The sequence below is a fragment of the Kogia breviceps genome, chromosome 20 (genome assembly GCF_026419965.1).
Source record: "Kogia breviceps isolate mKogBre1 chromosome 20, mKogBre1 haplotype 1, whole genome shotgun sequence".
Taxonomy (NCBI): Eukaryota; Metazoa; Chordata; class Mammalia; order Artiodactyla; family Physeteridae; genus Kogia; species Kogia breviceps.
In genome coordinates this window covers 10,484,619-10,511,059 of record NC_081329.1, presented here as the reverse complement: position 1 = coordinate 10,511,059, position 26,441 = coordinate 10,484,619, and the positions used below count along the sequence as shown (strand labels likewise).

Here is a 26,441-nt window from a genome sequence, read left to right as displayed (position 1 = left end):
CTGGGGTGGGAGGGAAGCCCGTTGGGTGGGGATGGTGCGTGGAGGTGTCGGGGGGGGGCCCCTCTGAGAAGGGTCAGCTGAGTGACACCTTGGGTACTGAGAGGGCGGCCCAGGTGGGGAGGGAGAGCAGAGACCCCGAGGCAGGTGTCGTGAACTCAGGAGCAGCGGGGACAGCAAGATGGGTGGGCTGGGGCCAGCGGGGGACCAGATGCCAGCGTGGCCGTGGCCGGTCATGAAGGGCCAGCTGGGTTTTCTCAGAGCTAGGTGGGGGGTCAGCGGTTTGGAGCAGAGAGGGGGGGGTTTGTTCAGGTTTGTGTTTTAACAGGCTCCTTCTGGCTTTTGTGTTGGAAATGGGCTGCACAGAGGTGGGGCAGAGCAGACAGACTCATTCCTAAGAGCCTGTGTAATGACCCAAGTGAGAAATGACCGTGGCTCAGAGAGGATGGAGGTGGCGGGTGATGAGAAGTACTCAGATACAGATGTTTTGCAAGTGGAGCTGGCAGGTTGCTGAGAGGCGGAGTGGGTGGGCCGTGGAGGGGGGCGTCGGCGAAGGCAGGCGGGTGTTCGGCCTGTGCAGCTGGGAGGGTGGCCGTTCGTCTGATGACAGTGGAGTCTGACTGTGTACCTTCCTGTGCACGCGCGAGATCCTCGGGGCTCCTGCCCGGGCGTGGAGCTGCTGGGTCACGGGCGGGCCCACCTTCCGTTTTCCAATGACGTGGTATCTGTTTCTGCTCCTGCTGTCAGTGCAGGTTCATCTGACCACGCTGCTCATCCTTTTTTCCCATTTTTTAATTTCTTGGAAGTAGATCTGGGCAGAGAAGAATAAGCTCGGCATCATTAGTCAGCAGGGAAGTGCAGGCAATCTGGGAAGACACACGTCGCAGCGAGCCTGAGATCACAGTGCGGTGTGGGGTCAGCAGCAGACCAGCTAGAAACGTAACGGAAGTTCCAGGGCAGTGAGACAGCCGAGGTGGCCTAGACAAAAGTGTGGAAAAGAGTTCACCTTCCAGATAAGGTGCCATGACACACCTACCACAGCGGCTACAATTAACAAACAACAGAGTGTTACAGGTGCTGGTGAGGGCAGTGCCGAGTGCTGGCAAGAATGTCCTCTCCTAAGCTCGATGGGAGTGTAGAATGGCACAGCCACTTTGCTGACTAGTTTGGTACTTTCTTATTAAGTTAAACATATAGCTGCCGTATGACCCAGCATCTCAGTCCTAGGTATTTACCCAAGGAAAATGGAAGTTTATGTTTATACAATACCTGTATGTGAACGTTAATAGCAGCTTTTTCCCAGTAATTGCCAGAGCTTGGACATCACCCATGCTCTTCAGCTCTCCAGGGGAGGGCCGCTCAGGAGCGAAAGGAACGAACCGTTGATTGACACAACGTGATGAATCTTAATTTCATCTTGCTTAGTGAGAAAAACTAAACCCAAGAGGCTTCATAGTGTGTGATTCCATTTATATGGCCTTCTGGGAAAAGAAAAACTATAGGGACAAAGGGGTGAAAAACAGACCAGTGGATGCGAGGGGTCTAGAGGTAGGGGAAGGAGTTGATTACACAGATGGCAGGAGGCTTTTTGGGGAGTGGTAGAGCTGCCCTGTAGGGAAGGCGCCGGTCCCTTTATGACTCTGCATTCGTCAAAACCCATAGAGTTGTGCAGCACAAAAAGCAAATTTTGCTCTGTGTAAATCTTTAAAAAAAAACAACCAACCAGGATGTGCGTGATGGAGAGCTGGTTACCCAAATGATCTACACTGTGACAAATGGATGTGATTGTGTTACAGATGAACCCCATAACCACACTGAGGTGGGTGTGGAAGAAAGGAGCTGACCTGGGAACTTGGGAAAACCATGTTGACAGGATATTGTCAGGCTATGGACAGACACTCTGGGTGGTAAATGTGTTTCTCATGCCCCAGAGTGTGGGTTAGCAATTCTGAAACTATTATGTGTACTAGGGTGAAGCGGGGTGAGTGAATAAAATGCAGATAATGACAGCCAGATCTCTCACTTTGGAGAAGGAAGTCACAAAATCATGCTAGACTATACCTTGTGCTGGACTGTTGGTGGTAGCGTCAGTGTGTACTCCGGCAGTTGTTGCTCTTGTGGGTGGGTGGGTGGGTGGGTAGATAGGGATCAGTGTGTAGGTGAGTTAATATAACATGTTCCCCAATTGTGTCTACTGGGAGGCCAAGAGCGGTGGTGCCCCAGTAGCAATGAGTACACGGAACACCAAGATCTTGGTTTTGAAGGGTTCCCGGAGAAGTGGTTGATTGCAGAGCTGGGGTAGGGAAATATAAGCTGAGCCTGGAGCATCTTGTGCTGTCCAAAAGTAAGGAAATACTTTAAAAAAAAAAAGGCGGGGGGGACGGATGGGAATATGTCAGATGTCGAAAGGGCAGAGGCCTGAGAGCAGTCCAGTGGCCAAAGCTGGAGCCATTTGAGCAAAAAACAAATATTGGTGGTATTGGATTCTAACTCAAAGGAGAAGATAAATACCCCTGAGTTTATGGGGATATAATACATGAATAAGTGGGGAAGAAGGGGCAGATCTTCCTGACAGAATAATTCCAGTTAGTGAATGTGGAAGGAATAGGGAAGTAGAGTGTCACCATTAGGACACCACAGTGATGATGGCTGCAGGCAGAGTCCACTGATAGATGCTGAGATTAGTGGCGAGATGTTTAGGAAAAACAATATTTGCAAAGCGTCCTCCAAAATATCTATGAATTCACAAAGGGAAAACGGTAGCTTTACAGTTGAGAAGCCTGGCAGATCCCACCTTAACCGAGTGATCCAGGTGACGTGACCAGGAGCAAGACACGGGGGCAGCGTGTACCCTGATCGCATAGGTCCGATGGGGTCCTGGAACAGTGACGGGCCACCAGCGGGAGGCTGGCGAGACACAGGTCTGGGGGCGAGTCAGCGGTACTGTGCCAGCATCCGCTCCCGGCTTTGGTCGCCGTCCTGCGTTCATGTGAGATGGTGGGGAAGCTGGGGGAGGGGACTTTGTTCTGTTGCTGCAACTCTTCTTGAAGTCTAAACCAGTCTTTGAAAGTTGCTTTAGAAAGTCACCATTGAGAACAGCAACAGGCAAGCCAGTGACTGGGAGAAAGTATCGTGTTTTGTAAGCTGTCACTGAGCTGTTTTCTGGGCTCCGTTCTACCTGCTCACACCTGCCTGTGACGCTGCAGCCGGTGGGCCCTGCTAGGCCCTGCCTGGGGAGGGGGCCAGGGGGCCTGTGGGGCGGGTCTGTGGCAGCTGCTGCCGGGGCCTTTCTGTACCTGTCCCCCCAGGTCAGCAGCACTGGACTCTCCCTCCCAGCTTTTCTGACATTTGCAGACCTGGCTCATCGTGTCCCTTCAACACCAGATGCTGGTGCCCCCCCACCCCCACCCCGCAGGTGGACCCCAGGCCTCAGGGCTTCTCATCTGAGCTCAGACTCCAGCACCAGCCAACAGTGCTTCCTCCTGCCGGTTCCAGCCTGTGCCCTTCGCGCTCCCCGTGCAGTGTGGTGTCGGCTGTGTGCAGTCACTACCTCCGGAATGCTTCAGTGTTCTTTTCGGCTTTTAGGTTACCTAGTTAACAATGTTTTGTACATATTTGTACATCTTCATTTTAAGTTTCTCAGTTAAAATAATTGATGTGGCTTCTGTGTCCTGATTGAACCCAGCTGTTATACTGACAGAGGCTTTTCTTCCAGGATTTTGGCAACTTAGTAAAGAGACAAGCAACTCAATTAGCAGCTGGGAGAATGACTTGGACAAACGTGCAAATATGGCCAATAAGACAAAGTTCAAATCTTTAGTTATCAGGGAAACTAAATTAAAACCCCAGTGATATGCACCTTCTTCTTGGTTTTGTTGTAAACCTAAAACTGCTCTAAAAAATAAAGCCTTTTAAAAAAGCCTCAGTGAGGTAGAACTATCCACCCACCAGAATAGCTGAAATTAAAAAGGCTGACAATAAATGGTGATGCAGATGTGGAGCAAACGGAACTCTCCCTTTCAGCTTTTCACCATTGAGTATGATGATAGCTGTGGGCTTATCGTATATGGCCTTTATTATGGTAAGGTACGTTCCCTCTGTACCCTCTTTTTTGAGAGTTTTATCGTAAATGGATGTTGAATTTTGACAAATGCTTTTTTTGCTTCTATTGAGCGATCATGTGATTTTTTTTTTTTTACTTCATTTTGTTAATGTGGTGTATTACATTGGTTAATTTGCAGATGTTGAACCGTCCTGGCATCCCTAGAGTAAATCTCACTTGATTATGGTATATGACCCTTTTAACGTATTGTTGAATTCACTTTGTTGGTGTTTTGTTGAGGACTTTTGCATCTGTGTTCATCGTTGACATTGGCCTGTAATTTTCTTGTGGTTTGCGTGTGTGGTTTTGGTATCAGGGTAATGCTGGCCTCACAAAATGACTTTGGGAAGTGTTCCCTCCTCTTTGATTTTTTTGGCAGACTTTGGAAAGGATTGGTATTAATTCTTCCTTAAATGTTTGTTAGAATTCACTAGTGAAGCTCTCTGGTCCTGGACTTTGGTTTGTTGGGAGGTTTTTGGCTACTGATTCAATCTCCTTACTCTTAATCAGTCTGTTCAGATTTTCTCTTTCTTCATTATTTAGTTTTGGTTGGTTGTGAGTTTCTGGGAACTTAACCATTTCTTCAGGGTTGTCCAGTGTGCTGGCATATAATTGTTCCTAGTAGTCTCTTAAGATCCTTTATTTCAGTGGTATGAGCTGTGATGTCTCCTCTTTCATTTCTGACTCTGAGTCCTCTCTCATTTTTCCTTGGTGAGTTTTGCTAAATGTTTGTCAATTTTGTTTATCTTTTCAGAGAACCAACTCTTAGTTTTATTGATCTTTTCCATTGTCTTCCTACTATTTTTTTCCATTGTTTTTAGGCTTTGTTCTTCTTTTCTAGTTCCTTGAAATATAAAGTTACATTATTTAAGATTTCTCTTGTTTCTTGGTGTAGGCACTTATCACTATGAACTTTCCTCTGAGAATTGCTTTTGCTGTATACCCTAAGTTTTGGTATGTTGTATTTCCATTTTCATTTGTCTCAGGTATTTTTTTTGATTTCTCCTTTGAATTCTTCTTTGGCCCATTGGTTGTTCATTAGCATGTGTTTAATCTACACATATTTGTGCATTTTCCAGTCTTTGTCTTGTAATTGCTTTCTTGTTTCATATCATCAAGGTCAGAAATGTGCTTGATATGATTTCAGTCTTTTTTTAATTTATTGAGACTTGTTTTGTGGCCTTATAATATGATCCATCCTGGAGAATGTTTCCTGTGCTCTTGAGAAGAATGTGTATTCTCTTGTTTTTGGATGGAATGTTCTGTATATGTCTAAGTCCATATGGTCTAATATGTCATTTAAGTCGCCCCCTATTGTTGTATTGCTGTCTATTTCTCCTTTTAGGTCTGTTAATGTTTGCTTTATTTAGGTGCTCCTGTGTTTACAAATGTTATGTCCTCTTGTTGGGTTGATCTGCTTATCATTATATAATGACCTCCTTTGTCTCTTATTACAGTCTTTGTCTTAAAGTCTATTTTGTCTATTTCTGATGTAAGTTTAGCTACCCCAGCTTTCTTTTGGTTTTCATTTGCCTGGACTATCTTTTTCCATTCCTTCACTTTCAGTCTTAGTGTGTCCTTGCATCTGAAGTGAGTGTCTTGTAGGCAGCATATTTATTGGTCTTGTTTTTTTAATCCATGCAGCCACTCTGTGTCTTTCAATTGGAGAATTTAGTCCATTTACATTTAATGTAATTATTGATTGGTATGTATTTATTGCCATTTTGTTAATTTCTGGCTGTTTTGTAATTCCTTTGTTCCTTTCTTCTTCTCTTGTTTACTTCCTTTGTGGTTTGATGGCTTTCTTTAGTGGTATGCTTAGTTCCCTGTCTCTTTATCTCTTGTGTATCTACTATAGATTTTTGTTTTGTGGTTACCACAAGCCTTACATAAAACAACTTGTATTTGTAATAGTCTGTTTTAAGTTGATAACATCTTAGTTTTGAATGCATTCTAAAGCTACATTTTTACTCTCCCTCCATGTTTTATATTTTTGGTGTCGATTTACATCTTTTTTTTTTGTGGTATGCGGGCCTCTCACTGTTGTGACCTCTCCCGTTGCGGAGCACAGGCTCTGGACGCACAGGCTCAGTGGCCATGGCTCACTGGCCCAGCTGCTCCGCGGCATGTGGGATCTTCCTGGACTGGGGCACGAACCCATGTCTCCTGCATTGGCAGGCGGACTCTCAACCACTGCGCCACCAGGGAAGCCCTAAATTTATATTTTTAAAAAACTTGTTTCATTTCTTCCCATTTATTTACAAAGAGTTTTACAAAGTAGCCTTATATGATTTTTTTTTTTTTTTTTTTTTTTTTTTTTTTGTGGTACGCAGGCCTCTCACTGTCGTGGCCTCTCCCGTTGCGGAGCACAGGCTCCGGATGCGCAGGCTCAGCGGCCATGGCTCACGGGCCCAGCCACTCCGTGGTATGTGGGATCTTCCCGGACCCGGGCACGAACCCGTATCTCCTGCTTCGGCAGGCGGATTCTCAACCACTGTGCCACCAGGGCAGCCCACCTTTTATGATTTTTGAAATTTCCTGTCTGTGTTTGTAATTTTCTTCTTGTCATTAATTTTATATAGTGTACTTTCTCTATTTTGTCTGATAAGATGTCTAGTGGTTTATCTTGCTGGTTTATTTTGTCCAGTGAACCAGCTTTGGGGCTTATTTTTCAGTTCTATTCTTTTACTATTTATTAATACCTGTTTTGTCTTTTTATTTTTTTATTTTTATTTTTTAATTTGGCTGCACTGGGTCTTAGTTGCAGAACACAGGATCTTTTAGTTACAGTATGTGGGATCTAGTTCCCTGAGCAGGGATTGAACCCGGGCCCCCTGCCCTGGGAGCGTGGAGTCTTAGACACTGGACCACCAGGGAAGGCCCCACCTGTTTTTATCTTTAACAATTCTGTCTTTTTGTTCACTTACTCTTTTTCTAGCTTTCAAGTTGTATGTTTATATCATTTACTTGTTTATCTATATATGTATTTAATGCTATGAAGTTTCCTGTCACAGTTGTCTTTCTCGGGTCCTGTAAATTCTGCTGTGTGCTTCCCCATCCTTTTACACGTGTGCGTATTTGCTGTGGTGTTTGTTTTGCTTTGTGAGCCAACCTCAAACACTTTTCCTTTAAAAGTGAGCCAAGCCCTGTCACACTTACTGCTCCGTTTGGCCTCAGTTCTCTGAATTTAATGTTTTGGATGTACAGTACACGTTTGCATCTGTATCTGTCTGTCTGTATTTATGCTCACCTCTCTCATACACACAACACAGAGTCTGGCCCCTTGTGTTTTGTTTTATTTGCTTTCACTGTTTTGATATTTAGGAAGTTTTTTACCTCTTATTTTCACGTTTATGCTAATACCTTTGTGTAGTACCCTTGGTTTCTTCTTTTTGAACACTGACTGTTGGCTCCGTACAGTGTGTAATATTGCAGTCAGCTGCTGACCTGTCTCCCCTGCCCTCCCCTACCTTGTTAGTCATTGTTCCCTGCTATGTGTCTTACAGCCATCATTTGCTGTGTCTTTTCTGTCATCGTGGACCCTTCGTGTGCGTGTAGAAACATGTAATTCTACAAGTACATACACGTTACTTGTTTAACACCAGCCTTCTTGCCTCTGCCTCTCTAGTCCTGGTGGCTTCCTGAGCTCATTCTGTAGTGGATTCTGCACTAATTTCCTGGTTGCAGTACTTCCCTGTTCATGCACCTTCATAACGTTTGTTGTGACCTTTACCTTTAAGACTGGGTTTATCTAAATGATAAACCCTTGGCTCACTTGAGTATGTTAAATACGTCCCCTGAACCCATTCCATTCCTGGCCTGTGATTCCTCCTACAGAACTGCTGTCAGGTCTTTGTGTCTTTCTCACGTTGTGGACGTGCACTCTTAGAGTAAGCGCGAGTGTGACCGTCATGAGGTGCTCGGTGGGTCTGTCATTCAGGCGAGGCAGCAGGTGGGAGGCAAGCCGTCAGAGCACGCCTGCGGGGCGTCGGTGGAGTGCAGAGGGTGGCCGCTGTGCCCTCGCGCCTTCCCGGCTCTCGCTCATGGAGTCTGCAGCTGCTGTGGTTGGACTTCTTACACGGCCCTTCTCCAAGAGAGCTCCGTCTGGAACCTCTGAAAGAGGGTGTTCCCCTCGCCAAGTTGCATGGGGGTGTCCCCTGCTTCTCCCGCTGGCGGAGCCGTGGCGCTGCCTGGGCCGCTGTCCACCTTGGTCTTCAGTATCCCATCCTGCCGTCTGCCTGCTGCATCATGTCTGCCTCCGATTCCTTACGCATGTCACATGAGATATTTAGGACAGAAGTGCTAACGCTAAAAACAAACAGGTTTTGCTTTTTTTTTTAACTTAAAAAAATTGGACCTTTTTAAAATATCATTTTTGCAAGAGAGGCTAATAATACACTGATGCAAAAGTGACTTTATATCAGGAAAACAAACATGAACATTTGGCCAGCAGGAGAAAGTAATATAACCCTGACCCTTTGTGGGTAATGTGAGGATAAAAAGCTAAGTTTAATAGGTGACCGACATACAACTGAAAACAGTAACCTGGGACTGTTAGAGCAGAGGCTGTGGCCCTGCTGGGAGAGAAGTTTCTTTCACTGAGAGAAACGCCCGTGCAAGTCAGCTTGGCAGTCAGTTACTGGTGACTGTACCTGAGGGGTTCCTCTGTTTTGTTTTTTGGTAAAATGATCACATTTTCTTTGTCATGTTTACTTCGGTATGTTAAATATTTCATTTCACTGAGTTTTTCTAGCCAGAGTTTCCTCTATTTAAATGGTAGAATTGATAGCCCATATGTGCTTTCAAGAGCAATACCAACTGAAGTAATTTAAGAAGATAGAGAATTGTATTAGTTTTGTAGTGTTGCCATACTGAAAACCCAGTGGTATAAGACAACAGAAATTTTTTCCTTGCAGTGTGGAGGCCAGAAGTCCGAAATGCAGGTGTCCGCAGGGGTGATCCCTTCTGGAGGCTCTTTGGGAGAATTTCTAGCTTCTGGGGTTGCCAGCAATGCTCGCCGTCCTTCAGCTCCAGTCTCTGCCTCTGCTGTCACTCGGCTGTTGTCCCTTGGCTGCTGTCACCCGCCACCCCCCCATGTCTGTCCTGTGTGGCCTCTCCCCATATAGGATTTAGGGCCCATCTGGTTAATCCAGGATGATTTTGTCCTGAGATCCTTCACGTAATTATATCCGCAAAGACCCTCATATTCACAAGTTCCGGGGGTTAGGACTTAGATGTATTTGAGGGGCCACTATTTAACCCAAGGCAGTAATAAATATTTCTGGTTTAGTACAGTTTTTAAGATTCTGATTTCAAGCAGTTGGGTGGGGATGGATGCTGCAGTTTCGCCTCCTGTGCAAAATCCTATAAATGATATAAGAGGTATATATTATCTTAAATACTGTAAATATATATTGTACTTGAGAAAAAATGGGGGGGCGCAACTCTCAGTGTCTTGGTGCACCCGAAAGGATAAGGAGTCTACGAGACATGCTTGCATGGTCTGTAGCTGAAGGGCTTCCCGGAGGGGAGAGTGTGGGGTGGTATCGCCAAGGAGGTGGCTGCAGCAGGGGGCTCCTCCCAGGGACAGCCTCGGGGTATTTACTTGAGAAATGCAGTAGGAGCGACCAACAGAACACATGCTGGGCACCCCTCCCTCCCCCAGGCCGCTGGAGGCGTCTGACGCCAGCACTGAGCAGTGATGTGGTCAGGGCAACAGCATAGGTGGCCGGAGTTGCCCGCAGTTCCAGACCTGGTGTACACACGGGCCAACAACACAGCCCACCTGTTGCCCGTCTCTCACTGAGGTCCAGGCAGGGGCACCCAGGCAGCAGTGCCTGCCCATCCCCCAGCCAGGGGGTAGTCCAGCAGGAGTCCCTGCCTTCTGGGCACCTTTAAGAGACATCGGATGCTGATGGGAACGCCCCGAAGAACTCATCCCTGAAGAAACACTGATCACACAAATCACAGCAGGACTAAGTATCATCCTGAGACGTTTACACCTGAAATGATAGCCTGTCTGGGATTTATGTCAAAATAATTGAAGTGGGTCCCCAGCCAAGAAATGGGTGGAGAGAGAGATGAGGTAAGATGGGTCATGAGTCGATGATTGTTGAATGATGAATTGCCAACCAGAATGGAGAGGAGGGTAGTAATGAGGTTAATTCCTTGTCTCTTACAGGCAACTCAAAACAGAGGTATGTGCCTGGGTTTTTTGTTTGTTTTGTTTTGAATTATAAAATTAGCAACCAGAACAAATGAAGATAGAAATAATGAAAATTTACCCAATTCTCAGGCGTGAGATTGGCAAGGGAGACGTTTCATTTTATACTTGGTTGGTTTTTTATTATTAGCACAAATTACCTTTATAAATATTAAAATGTAAATCATTCACAAATGTTGGTAATTTTTCTTACTAATTAAAAACTTTTGTGACTTGTCTTACAACATTACAGTTACGAACTGCCGATTAACCATTTTCAAAACCGGAGGTTTACCCTCCCTTGTCTTATTTCCTAGAATTGGGTGGAAATGGTTGGAAGGTGATAGCCCATCACAGAGTATTGCATTCAAGGCTGTGCTGACCTGAGAAAGGTCTGGGGATGAAGCTTAAGACCTGTTATGTGACTCTTGAGGAAAATGTCACCAGTTGTCTAATGGGTCATCACTAGGGTGAGGGTCATAAGGTGGGAAAAGGTCAGGTCACACTTGGACAATGTTAAAAGCTGCAGGCTGACTTCAAGGAGTGAGTTAGGAGAAGAGCGTAACTTCTTTCCTTGGCCCTTGGTTATTTCTTTCAGGAGATTTTTTTTTTTTTAATTGAAGTATAGTTGATTTACAGTATTGTGTTAGTTTCAGGTGTACAGCAGAGTGATTCAGTTACACATATATACATATGTATCTATTCTTTTTCTAATTATTTTCCACTATATGTTATTACAAGATAGTAAATACAGTTCCCTGTGCTATACAGTAGGCCCTTGCTGTTTACCTGTATGCCAGGAGATGTTTTTGATGGTTCTTCTCCACAGGCATCCTTGTCTTGGTTGGAAATGGACGTGGGGTGTGGGGAAGCCATGCACCTTTGGTGGGTTTATCAGAATAACATTCCCGAGAAAGAGGGTGACGGGGTGCTGGTGGAGTGCTGAGCGGTGGCCGTGGAGGGCTGAGAGTGTCGCCTTCGTTAAGTCAGCATGGTTGAAACGTATAGATGTCTGTGCTTCCTTCCGGTACGTCTGTCCCCTGGGCCTGTTGCCTCCCTTCAGATGGCCCAGCCCTCCCAGGGCAGAGTCAGGGCAGAGCACACGTGTGCGCTTGCCCGGTGCCCCTGGCTTGCCTGCGCCTAGCCGGGCACGGCTCCCTCTCCCGGGAGATAATGGGCAGCTCCCTCCTCGACTGGTGCCTGGTTTCCTTTCTGTGATGCTGTTTCTGGAGAGCAGTGTACTTCTGCTTTCCCTTGATGCCTTTGTGATTGTAGTTGGAAAAGCTGTTCACATTTGAAATCTTCTACCTTCAGTATTTGAATCAATGACAACAAACCAATGTGAGATACAGCCAGGATCAACCCATTTCTATGAATTGGTATTATTTAACGCCTGCCACTGAATGATAAGTTGTTTGTTTCTTCTAAATGCACTTGTGCTTGTCTTCATGATTTACTTTAAGTCTATTCTGATGGTCGTAAATGGATTCATTTGGGAAAATCAGCTGTTTTGATTAAAAGTGAATACAGGTTAGTGGAAGGAGCTTGTGTACAATTTTCTTGTCAGAGAGCGGCGACGAGGCAGCAAGCAGGGTTATTCCCTCGGCTTTGAGTATCAGTCCCTGGCCCTCTGCTAGCCAGCTCATCTCCTCAGAGCCCCTCCTTGCTGTCAGACTGAAAACAATCCAGCTGTCAGTGTGCTGAAAATAAAATCGTGTGCATCTTTAGTTTTGAGGGGGTGGACTGCTTTTTGCATAGTCTTACTTATTTATTTTTTACTACGAGGAAGAAATTTTTTTAAAAAAGAGTGTGTTCAAGTTGTTTAGTTATCACCTTATGATTTTATTTTCTTATTTCATCCAAAAGAAAAAAAGAAAAAAATGGGAAAGCTTTTAATTAGATGTATTTAAGTGGAAAAAAATGTTTTACTTCATCTGGCTTCAGTTAAGCGCCTTAGCGGGTAGCATTATTTGGTTGATGCTTAGTAAGGACATACAGTAGTAGTTCCAGTTAAGTCTTTGGAAGTATGGGGACAAAGAGAAATGTTGAGTTTACTCAGCATTGGGTCAGGGATATGGCAAATCATTAGTATTAGGTATCATGTTGTCACATTAACTTTTGTTAAAACTATAAGTTTTAAAGTCTGAAACTACCTTGGTTGAGCATTTCAGAATCCTTAGGCGATTCTAAAACTTGTGCATCACTTCCCGATACAGCATTCTGATAAGAACCAGGATAAATCTCAGGTTTCTCAAAGCAAGCAAAAAACATAGACATTAGTCTTGTAATTTCAAACCTGTGATTTGTTGCTTTGAAAATTAAGGATTGCTTTCAGAATTTAACATGATTAGTATTTTGGGCTCCTGAATTGCAAACCAAATATTTCTTTTTTCTTTTTTCCTTTTAACAAAAGAAAATCCAGATGAAGAAACCCCTGTAAAAATATTTTAATAAAATGTATCTTTATTTCAGTATCTTAAATAGTGAAGATGAAGAAATATTCAATAATGAAGAGCATGAATATGCATCCAAAAAAAGGAAAAAGGACCATTTTAGAAATGACAAAAATACTCAGTGTAAGATCATTTTCATTAATAATTTCATATTTACTTGTTGAATATGTTGATAAATTGAATTGCATTGACAGTGCTGTCTTATGACGTAAATGCTGATACAGTTATATAAGTAGCAGCACTGTATCCAGAGTTGCCCAGTGACTTAGTGGTCAAATATTTGCAGCTCAACCATTTAGTTGAGTAAGTCATTAGTAAGATTTGCTACAATGAAACCAAAGACAGGAAAACCTACAAAACAGCCTCTATATCTGAATGTTGAATAGCAGTCCTGAATTCAGGTCCATTCACTCCCAAGCAGTGAGGCCGAACCTTAGGGATCTTGACGTTGGGCTTTGGTGCAGGAGACGCTGCTGGTTCGGAGCAGAAGGTAGACATGGTCAGAGCTGTAGCCATGCAGGCGGATGGGGATGGGGACGGGGATGGGGAGGCTCTGAAAGGGCCCCTGTGCAGATGCCCAGACTTGAGTCAGGGCAATGAAAGAGGAAGAGAACTGTTTATTAGGGTGTATACTAAATGTACTTTTATAGCCATTTATGTTTGGATATGACTGCAGTCACTTGGTGACACTGTTTTCTTCCAAGTTACCTAGATGTGGTACTGTCATAAATCACCTTTCATGTAAAGATATTTCAGTACCTCTTACATTGATATTAGGAAACGAAGCAATTCTGGTTGCATTTAGCCAAGTCAAAGCATCTCCTATCTATATGATGTCAGATAATTTTGTTAGCATGTGCCACTGTTGAAGTTCCTTAAAATCTTCATTTTGTAATGATTCACCAGCTTTTAAAAACAAAGTTAATTTTTATTCTAGGTTTTTATCGTGAAAAATGGATCTATGTCCATAAAGAAAGCACAAGAGAAGTAAGTATTCTATTATAAATAAGAGTATATTTTGTATTGTTACTGTTGAATATGTGCTGTTACGTTAAATTGTTTCTTTTGCAATATCAGACCTGTGTCCACATTCTAAGAGGTGAAAGCATAAGAGGGTCGTTGAGACAGTGTTTTGTGTGTGTGTGGTGTATGTCAATGCCCCGTACGAATCTGAATCAGCAGAGGGCTGTTTCAGAAGAAGTGTGGACCCCCAGGTACTTTGATATTTTCTCCCCGGCCGTCCCCAAAAGCTGCTCATAATGAGCCTCTGGTACTAGTAGGGCTGTGTCTTGGCTCTCCTGTGTTTTGCGTTGGTGAGAACAGTTTGTAAACCCCTCATTTATTTTGTAGAGTAGCAGCTAAGGTGATGTTGGTAGTTAAGCTGGAATCTGCAAAAAGCAGTTCGAGCCCTGCGCGCCTTTCTTTTGCAAAAGGTCTGTTCACCTCAACTCTGCATGTTTCCTTTTTCTCTTGGTATCTGGGGAAGCTTGCTTCCATCTGTTGTCTGAGAAACTGCATTTGCCTTATTTTGCAACAATGGGGGAAAATATTCAGGGAGCAGTTGTTTAGCATGTATTATGTTAGCGTAAGTTAAAGGTTCCAGAAGTGTTAATAGTGGGTGTTCTGAAACCAGCTCAGCTTCCTAGAAGCCTAAGGATTAGATTCTGAGATAGAAAATTTATCCGACCTATTTGGCGATGGTTAACGTTGTTAAATGGGTATGAAACCACTCTAACCCGTAACATACACTCCAGTACACCATTGGAAGGTGTTTGGCGAATCTGACCTATTTTGAGCTTATGAAAAACTGTTAGACATTTGGACTTCCCTGGTGGTGCAGTGGTTAAGAATCCACCTGCCAGTGCAGGGGACACGGGTTCGAGCCCTGGTCCAGGAAGATCCCACATGCCGTGGAGCAACTAAGCCCGTGCACCACAACTACTGAGCCTGTACTCTAGAGCCCGCGAGCCACAACTACTGAGCCTGTGTGCCACAACTACTGAAGCCTGTGCGCCTAGAGCTTGTGCTCTGCATCAAGAGAAGCCACCGCAATGAGAAGCCCTTGCACTGCAACAAAGAGTAGCCTCGGCCTGCCGCAGCTAGAGAGAGCCCGCGCGCAGCAATGAAGACCCAATAGAGCCAAAAATAAATAAATAAAATAAATAAATTTATTATTTTTTTTTTAAAAAGAAAGATTGTTAGACATTTCATTTGCTGGGTGTCACCACACCGATTACAGAAGAGAGGTCGAGCTTCGGCCGCACACGCGGCAGAGGGGGAACTTGCTGTGAGTCTGCGGGGTGTTGCATGGGTCCTGGGAACCGGCACTGGCAGGCACAGGAAGGGGCCAGGACTCGGAGCGGGTCCCATCTCTCCCCGCATCACATCACGCCTTTGGGCTTCTCACCTGGGGCCCGCCAGGTGTTTGCTGCTCGTGTGCTTCAAACGTGTGATTTTATTTCCCCCCAAAGAAGAGGCTGTTGTGAGACGGCTGGCTGCCTGGAAGGAGCACCAGTGTTTGGAATCCTGTTCACTGAGAAAGAGAATAGTTACCGGCTGTGATTGATTTCAGGTTATGAATGATGTCCAGTTAATCTTGGCTTCCTCCACAGCTCCCAGGAAAATATTTTGTACTTGGTGGATATTCAATAAAAATACATAATGAATGTTTTAAATAAGTGTATCTTGGTGGCTTGTGCACACATTGAGAGTGTTGTTGGGATTGGGCGTAAAACCAAGTCAGCCCTCACGGTGAGTCTTCTGTCAGAGACAGGATTTCCCCTCCAGCTCCCCCTCTGGCCCTTCTCCTGTCCTCTGTTTGAAATGTGAGGCATGTTTGTCACCTCATGTTTTCTGTGATTATTCCCCACTTTGTCTATACCCACAACTCTGCATTGAAGATCTCTTTATGTTCTAAGTCTTCCAATACAGAAGATCGAGTTTAAAATGTCTCCTGAAACCTAGGGTAGAGATCTGTGCGAACCAGTATGGAATATAGGGCATATCACTGCCCACGGTCCCGTCCCGTCACCTCTAGCCCTTTGCACCCACACGCTGGTTTTCAGAACCCCACCCCACTCAGGTGCCCTCGGCCTTGATCCTGAGCGGCTGGGCGTAGGTCCAGGCCTGCAGGCACATAGGACTCCCCTCAGAGGAATCAAATTCCAACGTGTAGTTTATAACAGATGCTTCTTCATAGTGGCCAGGCATGATTTATGTATTTGTAGTTGCACAGCCTAGAATACATCCAGTTATTTTATGATTTTAGGCTTAATTTTGTCCCCCCCCCCAAATGCATGCCAACAAAGGAAATTGACAAATTTTTAATCAGTATTTATCCTTGTCATTAAGTGGTGTAGAAATGTCAATGCATAGTGTCTTGATTACACATAAATGACTTAAATTTAGCATTGTTTTAATTTTACTCTACTTTCAGCTAAATGTGGAATAGATCATAGTAAAAACGATACCCTTTGCCAAAATTAAAAAAGAAATTGTGCAGACTAATTCATGTTAACTGTTAGCTCATTTTGACTCATGACTCATTTGACAGATTTTCGCTTGTGTCTGTTTTTCCAGAGACACGGCTACTGCACTTTGGGAGAAGCTTTTAACCGCTTAGACTTCTTCAGTGCCGTCCAGGATGCCCGGAGGTTCACTTACGTGGCCAGAGTGAGTATTTTATTTCAGAGACACTTGATGACACTTTGGAGCGACTGTGTTTTGAGGATTATCATGTGAAATATTTAAGATGCTTTTGACAGCTGCGTACAGTTGTGCTTGTTCGCTGGTAGAGAGCCCCCGGGGGCGGGCGGCCGAGGCTCCGGGCTGGCGCTGGGGCTTCTGCAGGCTCCCGCGGGGGCAGGGGCACACTCCCCACCCGTCGCGCTGTCGGAGATGCAAAGAGGAGGCAGAAGTTACGCTGGGAATCCTTACCCGGTGGTTTCATATGCATTTTCTACTTTGTGTTTTTCACGGAGTATGATCCCTGCTTAATAGAGGGACAGTGGGTTAACAGAAAGAAGGACATTTATACCGAATGGAACTCCACAGAAGCCTTATTTTGTTAATGACATGTTTTTAGAGGAAATTTTTATCTTGGCCTACATTTAGGAAGGAAAGGATCTTGCCATATATTCCATTTACTGTCTCCTTTTATTTGCCTAACAAATTTATTCACCTTCTTACTATTATAGGCAAAGAGTAATTGATGGGTCACAAAGCTGTTAATTTTGGATTTTTGATGGTGCTGTAGGACTCTGGAAAGATATTCCTTGTAATGGCTGCTAGGCATTTGGAAGTGCTACCGGAAGGACAGAAAACTGGGTGGTTAAATGATTTTAAGCCCGAGGGTTTGGTTTCGTCCCGGTCAGAGTTTGCCGGGCATCCATGTGACCAGCAGCTGGGGTTCCTAGCCACGTGCTCCCTGCAGCCTCGCCAGGTGGGGGCTGTGTGGAGGCCGTAGTTCTCCCAGGTGCCTGCACACCAGACAGGGGCCTCCACCAGCTACCTCTTCCCTCCAGGTGACTGAACCAGGATTTGACTCCACTTTGTAGAAATGCCAAGATTTGGGTATCCAGGAAAATGTGTGTCAGCAGAGAGGTCTGTTATGCAGTAAGCGTTTACCCACATGCTTTTTGATAGTTCAGATCATGCTTAGTTGTCTAATACCGGCCGCTCTGGACCGCGATCCACACAAGGGATTTTACTCTTTGGGGCATGAGAGAGACTCTGGGGCAGGATGGAGACACGGGAGGGAGAACGGAGACGTGGGAGGGAGGACGGAGACGCGGGAGGGAGGACGGAGACGCGGGAGGGAGAACCGAGCCTCCTGGTTTCAGTGCTGGGCTTTCTGCTCATCTTGCTGCTTGGTTTGCTGACCAGAGAAGGTCGGAGCGTTCTGTGCTCTGTGTCCTCCTGAACCTGGTCACCTGAACAGCTTTGGGATCTTTGTTTTGTCTTCATGCTGATCTCTTTTTCACTGAGGAGCCTTTCTTCAGACGTTGTCCTCATCCTAGACAGTAGTACCTGGCAGATCGTAGACTTTCTCTGCTGGTCCTTTTGTAGTACGTGTAAAAAAATACGTAACTAAAAAGTAAAACGTGTGGTGTGTCCACGTGCTAATGCGTGAAGTGGCATTTCTCTGCATCGCCTCTAGAAACGGCCACCGGGGCTGGTGGCTTTGGCAGCTGCTGAGGCCACTATGCGAGGCCTGCCAGCACCACTGGGCCCTCCCACATGGCTGGCCTCTCTCTCTGTGGCACTTCCATGATGGCCGAGTGCTCCCGCCAGGTGGGGCCTCCCCATCAGGGATCCTCACCTCCTCACCCTCCTCCTGCCCCTGCTTCCTGCTCCTTCAAACCCTTCCCGAGGCCAGTTACCTTCCCAAACTGATCTGCTTATGTCTACCTTCTCCGAAAGACAGACAAATGAAGCCAGCCGTCAGTGACTCTGTGATCGGGTCCACGTGCCGTGGCCATGGCGACCCGTCCCCTGGCCCTAGTGACTCTTTGGGATTGGGTCCACTTGCTGTAGCCATGGTGTGCTGTCCCCTGGCCCTAGTGACTCTGTGATTGGGTCCACGTGCCATGGCCATGGTGTGCCGTCCCCTGCCCTAGTGACTCTGTGATTGGGTCCATGTGCTATACTGTCTCCTCTCCCTTCCCTTTCCTCATGTTGCCTCCCCAGCAGGCCTGATGCCCTCACTTGCTTTCTTTTGATTGTGCTCTGTGCCTCACCTCTGGGTGACATGTCCCCCGGCACTTGCTGCCACCTTGTCTGTGGGGGTGGGATCCCCTCTCCCTCAGCACCCCGCCACTGGGGTGGAAGCACTGCTTTTTTCTGTTAGTGCGTCATCGTGCGGTCAGTACCCCTGAATCGCAGTTGGCCTCAGTGGCTGGAGTGGTGTCCTTGGCACCTCTCTGCTGCTTTCGTGTTTACACCACACTTACCAGAATGGTGAGGGTCTCTTGCAGTTCTTCTCAACAAGACAGCTTCCCATAACTTGTGCTGTGTTGTCCAGACGGCCACTCATTAATATTAGAAGAGCTGTAGATGTACACGCAGTGGTATTTTTTATTTATTTATTTTTTTTGCGGTACGCGGGCCTCTCACCGTTGTGGCCTCTCCCGTTGCGGAGCACAGGCTCCGGACGCGCAGGCGCGGCGGCCATGGCTCACGGGCCCAGCCGCTCTGCGGCATGTGGGATCTTCCCGGACCGGGGCACGAACCCGCGTCCCCTGCATGAGCAGGTGGACCCTCAACCACTGTGCCACCAGGGAATCCCCCACGCAGTGGTTTTGAAATGACTGATGAAAGAGTTTCCTTACATTTCAGGTGGCATGCACTAATATTTCCTCTAAGGATTTATATGAAAAAAATTAGTAGAATGCATCTTTTAATTAACATTTTATATGAAATCCCTTTGTTTATCTAAAATTAGCATTTTAAACAGGCTAATCTATAATTACTACATAGTTTCGGCATAAAAATTAGTATTAGGGTTTAGTGTTCAGTATAAATTGTTTTAGTTGTCAAAATAAAAATAAGTAGTTTGGAATGGAAGGTTAGTCTTTATTCTCCTATACTTTGGCAGGAATGGAAATTTGCCATCTTCTAATTACACAAATCCAAATTAAATTCTCTCTTCCACATCCTGTATATGAAATAAGCCACTTTTGGTATAGTCTGTTAAAAAATATTTGAAACATCTTCATACCTAGGTTACTTTTATAAAATTTCAAAATTTTAGTCTGATTTGGAGGAATAAACATTGTTTTTCCAAGCTGCATTCACTCAACTTTTTAAAGGAGAATAGAGAGCTAATTTCATGTGCCGTGTTCCTCAGAACACGGCGCCTAATCTAGGGTCACTGTTGGATCACATAGGCGGCGCCTGGCGGCACCGGTGGGCGTCATAAAGAAACCTGTAAACGGGGGTTGTGAGCTGCTCCTCAGCACTGTGGTGGTCTCCCACACGCTCCTCGTGCATTCGGCCTGTTCTTCAACCTCATTCACGTTACATTTTGTCCATCTGGCCTCGGATAAGCCCAAGCACCACTTCCTGCTCTGGGCTAACACGTGCGTAAACACACACACCCCGCCTCCGCTGCTGAGCTTCCTCAGCACGCTTGTAGACAATCGTGTTCTTCACCACCATTCAGCAGAATTTGTGTTACAAATGCAATGCTGTATATTTAGTTTCAGACTAGTTGGTTGTCAGTGATATGGCTATTATGTTAAACTGCTATTAAAACTATCTTGTAATTCACAAAAAAATGCTTATTTATAGATTGAGAATGTTGTCTTGGCCGGGTACTGAAAAGCCCTTAGCATAATTTATTGAACTATTAAATTTATTTCCAGAAAATCAATAAAAACTGGTCTTTACTTACTAGTAATTTTTCTCTCCTTAACTGATTATTTGCAGTTATTATTTTATAATATGTGCTGAGAAACTTCCTTATTGGGGGAAAAAAAAATGACAGTCAAGATGTAGTTTAGATTTGGCCCTGGTGAGTGGACAGTTCTTAATATCTGGTCCATAATTGAGCTTACTTTTCATTCCTCCCATTTATATGTAATGTATAAGTAAATTAAAAGCATTTTTGGTCAGTTTTAGGACCTTATGTTCATTAAGGTAAATCAAAGACTTAAATTTGGTGGAATTCTGAAAATTTTAAGTAGAAAAATTAACCAAAGACATGGAATTATTAGCACATATGTAGTTATTTCGCCGCAAAGGGGGAGATTTATAGCAGTCAGAGTTGGTATTTTAAAAGGCCTTTGAAGTGGGCTTTTAGCTCGGTGTCATGATTGGAGACTGAGTGCCAGCATCTTTACCTCCTGTCTGTCTAGTAGTTGGTGCCCCCTGGTCTGAGGTGGGAGGGATGAGAATGTTGGTGCCATATTGCTGAGCACCCTTAGGAGAGGTGCACGGTCACACCCTGTAAGGTTGACTTGTCTTTCCAAACTAACAGTGTCAGGGAATCTTCTAATTCACATTCCAGCCATAGACCTTGTCCCGTCTGTCCGCGATACACACTGACGTTTCAGCAGTGCAGAGAGGTGGCGTCTGTCTGTGGTGTCAGTGCCAGCCCTTCCTGGGGGAGAGCTGGGTTGTGTCTCTCTGTGGGCCGTGTAGCTCATGCGTGGTGGCTCCCTGGAGTCCGAGGCCCCCCAGCACTGTGGGGACAGCAGCTGCGGGTGCCCTGGGAGAGACAGGGTGGGCGCAAGGAGGTCATGGCCTGGAAGGGTCGGCATCTGGGGGCGGTGGCCAAAGAGGCTGTCAAGAAACTCCCTGAGAGCAGCACAGGGCAGCAGCTGAAATGTATAAAAATGCCAGGTGTGCTGTGCTTCCTAAAGTAGGTTCCCCTTAGGGGAAAAACTCTCAGAATCGTTACGTTTATGTACCTTTATTTGGGTTATTTGGAAAATGAGTTTATACTTCATTCCCTGCCTGTGGTCAGTGAGCTTTGCTTCCGTCCGTGACACATTATTCACTTTATTTGGCTTGTAAATAGTGACTTTTTTTTACCTTGGTTACCTTAACTTCCTCACATGAACTTCCCTATAATTGGAATGTGTTACTCACTGACAGTTTGGTTTCTCTCGTCACAGGAGCATCAGGTTTTATCTGTGACAGTAACTCGGCCTCTTGACGGCCCTTCCAGCTCTCCTGAGGCTCCTCCCTGAGCTCGGGGAAGCCGCGCCCGGGAGCAGCACGGTGTCAGATGAAGCCTGTGTGCGCTGCGCCGTCGTATTCATAGCGTTAGGATAGTTGAACTCTGTAGCTTAATTATTAATATATTTGTTGAGAAGCATTTTAACAGACGTTACTACTCACTGCTAGCATTCACGGCCTGTTTATAGAATAGGTGCTGCCTGGCAGGGCCGGATCTGTGAGGTTTAATAATTGATCAGGCCTTTCCAGCGGTGCTGGTGAACCTGTTGTCTGTGACGTATTTAAGTCCCTTCTTGTACTCGGGGTTGTACAGAAGGAATCTACTAACCCCCTAGTCACAGTATGGGATCAGGAAATATTAATAAATACAGGGTGTGCTTAGGATGTAACAGATGCACTTATTAGGGTGCTTACGAGACGTCGGTCATGGAAGATTCATGTTTATACAAGGTGGGATCACGCAGAATAGTATTTCTCCATTCAAAACGTTTCACTAAAGGCGTAGGACTTTGCAGAAGCACATACGATATTCTGAAAGGATATTTCAACAACTGTATGACTTAGAAGGAAGTTTGGCAGTGGAAGCCGGATTTCTAAGAAGGATTGTTGGGTAGGGGTAGGGGATTAAGAGGAACAAACTACTATGTATAAAATAAACAGGCTACAAGGATATATTGTGCAGCACAGGGAATGCAGCCAATAGTTTATAATAACTGTAAATGGAGTATAAGCTTTAAAATTGCCAGTCACTGTGTTGTGCACCTGAAACTTACACAAATGAATAAAAGGATTGTGGAGTGACTTGGCCAGGAGGGTGCAGCAGGGCCGATTTCCTAGTTTTGCGCTGTGGCTCTTGGAAGTGAAGGGCGCCAGGGACCAACGGTCAGGCTTGGAGGCGGCCCCATGGACGCCAGGGGAGCTCTGAAAGGCCACAGCGAGTGCAGCCCCTCTGCAGCTCAGCCCGGCCCCCAGGGACTGCCCGCGTTTTGTCACAGACGTGTACGTGCAGGATCCCCCCCCTGAAGAGCCAGAGGCGAGGGTGTTGGTGGGAGCCGGAAGAGGGGCAGTGAAAAGGCCTGGTGACAGGAGGCAAAGGGGACGAGTGCGGATGCGCGACTGGATCTGCTGGACAGACCCTGAGTTCTCACTGTCCTTCGAGATGGCACACCTCTCATCCCTTTCTTTCCGTTTTTTGTCCTGTGTCAGGATTAACTGCGGGAGGTGGTGCTCAGAACGGGACCTGGCCTCGGGCCGAGGAGTCGGGCCGCTGAGTGGTGGGCCCAGCCCTGCTCCAGGTGCACAGGGGCCACCCCGGGAGACCCGACGGCTCACAGAGCACCCTCCCGGCTTCTTGACTTCTGATCCTCTGCCAGCTCGATGGGCTGGGTCACCGTGCGTGGCAGATGTTGACCTGAGCCACAGAGGGGTTCACGTCTTGCGCATGGGTTGCCTGCATGAAAAGTTTAGTTGTAGAGTTTTGCTTAAGTCTTTTCACTGTTCCACATTCCTATATTAGAGGAATTCTCATGTTTTTGAGGAGTTACTTCTAATTAGCGAGTCTGCGGGCCTGAACAGTGTCCCCCAAGGTTCATGACCACCTGGAGCCTCAGAACGTGACCTTATTTGGAAGCGGGGTCTTTGCACGTGTAATCAGTTAGGATGAGGTCCTGCTGGAGTGGGAAGGGCCCTAAACCGATGACTGTGTCCTTAAGAGAAGAGGAAACAGAGACACAGTCACAGGGAGGAGCCATGTGAAGAGACTGGCCCAGGGACTGCTCAACACGAGGAGTTGAGTGAGGCAAGGAGGTCCCCTCCCTGGGCCAGAACGTAAGAGGGCCCTGCCGACACCGGGGTCTGGACCTGCGACCTCCGACCCCTGAGAGTGGTGGCCGCTGACGTGTACCCCACGCGGCGTGGGGCTGCCTCACGGCAGCCGCAGAAACCGTGCAGAAGGGCCGTTACTTCTCCCCTGGGGCGCCGTGTGCTTTTCTCCTTGAGAGGAGTGGTCATGCTTGTTCAGGTTTTGTCTTCTGCGGAGGACCAAGCATACTTCTTTACACGATAATCAGATATTCTCGTACCGTCTCACTTTGAACGTGTGGAAAATGAGCCTGTGTTAACGGTGGGTTAGGTGACACGATTGCAAACTAGTCAGTGGAAAAAATTACAAGCAGCAGAACCCGGGAGGCCTTCGGCTTTCGGGCACAGGTTGGAAGGAGACCCTGCTGCCCCCGGAGTGCTTACGAGAACACATTTTGCTGAGGAATTGTTGAAATTGACTGACGGTGAAAAGAGCAGGGGGCCTCAGAGCAGACGGTTGTCGCGCACGTGGGTCTCCTGCAGACTTGCCGCTGGCCTGCATGCCCGGAACGCAGGCAGCGTCGGGAGGCCGCACGGGGAGGGCTGTCCCTGTGCCACTGAGGTCCCCCCGGAGGTGCCCGTCATAGCGACTCCGGGTGAAAAATGTACCTGATGCACCTCCTGCGTGTTAGCGACACCCTTTCCTTCTGTTCGAGGTAAGGGATTGGTGGTGGTGGGGTGTCATTTGGGCCCCTTACCTGTCTGTCAGCCCCTCTGGGAGGTTGTGCCTCCTCACCACGGGGCACCAGGTGCAGTGCGTGCGGGGCTGGGGCCACTCAGGTATTCATGTGACCTCTGCCCTTGAGCCGGGGAGCTGGTCTGCGCATCTTTACGCGCCTCCTTAGGTCCTGGGACTTTGGCCCCAGGAGTTTGTTTCCCAACATTCCTCAGTGTTTGGATGTGAACTCCTGTTTCCCAAGTGCTTCCTGGGTCCTTTAAATAGTGGAAAACAAGGGAAAGGACGTCTCCCGCTGGACCGACTGGTTATGTGAAGATGTTTAGCTTCTTCCTGATCTCTGCCAAGGACCACGTGGCGTGAACAGTTCACGAGGAGACAGGATGGGGGGAGACCATGGTCGTGGATGAGCTTCCAGGGACCCGCGAGGCAGCAGCGGGGCTGGAGGGTGGAGGGGCCAGACCTCTGTGTTGGGTTCTGTCTCGTTTTCTCCGTTTACTGACCAGGGATCTCCTCTTCCACGACACGTAACAGGATTTGTATCTGCCCCGAGGCTGCCATGACGAGTTCGTGGTGGGATCATACCAAGCTCTTGATCGTGCTCAGCTCAGGAGCGCTTGCTACGCTTGGCTGATCTTTTGAGGGTGGCTTAAATGGAGGGACAGCAGCCTTGCAGGTCCAGCTCCGTCCCCAGATTCAGGGAGGAGAAGCGGGAGAGATGTGCCTCAGGTCACAGGCGCTCCTGACAGCAGAGATGCGTGTATTAAAGGTCCTCTTTGTCTTGATCCTGTAAGCCTTCTCCTCTCGTGGAAAGCAGTGACTTCCTGACATGCGTGGAGACATTTTGAAACAGTGGCCTTTTGAGTTCAGGGCGACTGTTGAGAGGGACCGTCCGTAGACTCTCTGACCTGAGCCTTTGTGTGCCATGTTGCAGTGTCTTGGGTCACAGCCCAGCTTGGTCCCTGTCACGTGCCTACTCCCTGGGCACCCCCCCCTCCCTACATGCCCCCAGCACCTGGCACAGACCTGGAGCTGCTCCACTTGCCGTGAGGGGACGGATGAGCAGGTTGTTCTGTGAGTTGTTCTGGTTAGTTTTTCCATGGTAGACATTCTGCACAAATTCTACCTGAATCTGAACTGGCTCGTAGGAGACTCTAAAATAATTAATTTACCAGTCATTCTACTGAACCTACAGGCACCTCCTCTCTTCAAGAAAACTGGTATTTAGAAATTGAGGAAGTCCCTTATTAGAAAACAAATTCTTCACAAAAGGAATGCCCTCTGAGTTCCTCAGCACAAAAAGATATGTTTACATTTTATTTTTTTAAAAACGTCCTTCTTGTTGCTTCAAGAATTGGCTGTAGGCTTCTTACTCCAGGAGTTTCCTCTATTTTTTCCCCTTAAAAAGTGTTGGATTAAAGTGAGCTAGCAAAATATGTAACTGCTCCTAAGAACAAGATTCACGAAGAAGAGACCATGTGGGACCTCCCAGGGATGCCTGCTTCCAGTCGAAGGAAACGCTACTGGACGCTAACTGGACAGTTTGACCTCAAGAGAATTAAATTAGATGTTGTAGCTCTGACGTTTTATGGGATGTGTGTGTCCAGCCAGCAGGAGTGCGCTGATTAGATGGCATGTCCTCTGGAAATTTGAAATGTCACTAGCGCAGAGTCTGCAAGTGTCCAGTACCATCTTCATTTTTCTTTAACTTGCTGCATATTTATGCTGCCAACAATGTAACTTGTAGAATGTGACCAAACGCGAGAACTAAGAATTCTTTTAACAAAACTGAAATTATAGAGTGTGTAACAATTCAATTCACAGAAGGTAAGTTTTTCCTCCTGCCAGTATTAGAAGTCAGTGACTAGGATGAGAGTCAAATGAGGTGTTAATTCCCATGGAGGGTAGACAAGAGGGACAGTCCGAAAAGAGGTCACTTCTCACAGGCCATCTGCCCGAGCTGGTCCCCCAGGTGGGACCCTTGTTCTTGACGCAGCCTGCATTCTCTCTGCGTGAGATACCCTCATCCCTGGGGGAGGAATGGGGCCACAGACCTTGGGAGGACCTGATGGAAGCTCCTGACACTTCCCAGCGTTATAGCAACATGGACGCAGTCTGCGAACAAGCCTGGGTGCTGGCACTGCTCCGGCTTTGTGAACGTCTAGGTGAGAATCTGCTGTTGCAGAGTTTAGGTCTCATTGCTTTTTCATTAAATACAGTAAAACTGAGAAGACCTTTTAAAATCAGCTAATCAGCTTGCACATCGCTGAAGCCTGTGGAAGCTGTTTGCTGCGTCCTGACACGCATGAGGTGCACGGGACGCAGCGTGGCAAGAGTTCGCAGTGTTTCAGTCCTGAATCCGGTCCCTGTTACTGTGTGACTTTGGGGTCATTTTCCTCGTCTCTGGGCCTCAGTTCTCGCTGTGCAGCGTGATAATACAGTACGTCTCCTAGGGGTGTTGTAAGAATT

The 26,441-nt window shown here is 46.6% G+C and overlaps 1 protein-coding gene across 6 annotated transcripts in view; it reads left to right on the top strand.

Moving 5' to 3' along the window:
* Positions 1–26,441, top strand: part of FBXO25 (F-box protein 25) — a 48,550-nt gene that overhangs the window by 9,017 nt on the left and 13,092 nt on the right. For 4 of the 6 annotated variants that reach the window (XM_059049564.2, XM_067022648.1, XM_067022647.1 and 1 more), the window contains exons 3-5: positions 12,774–12,877; positions 13,692–13,741; positions 16,334–16,426. In XM_059049564.2, coding sequence (XP_058905547.1) covers positions 12,774–12,877; positions 13,692–13,741; positions 16,334–16,426 — 247 coding nt within the window. Of the gene's footprint in view, positions 1–11,087; positions 11,329–12,773; positions 12,878–13,691; positions 13,742–16,333; positions 16,427–26,441 lie in introns of those variants that run through there. The other 2 variants (XM_067022646.1, XM_067022645.1) reach the window with 2 other exon arrangements.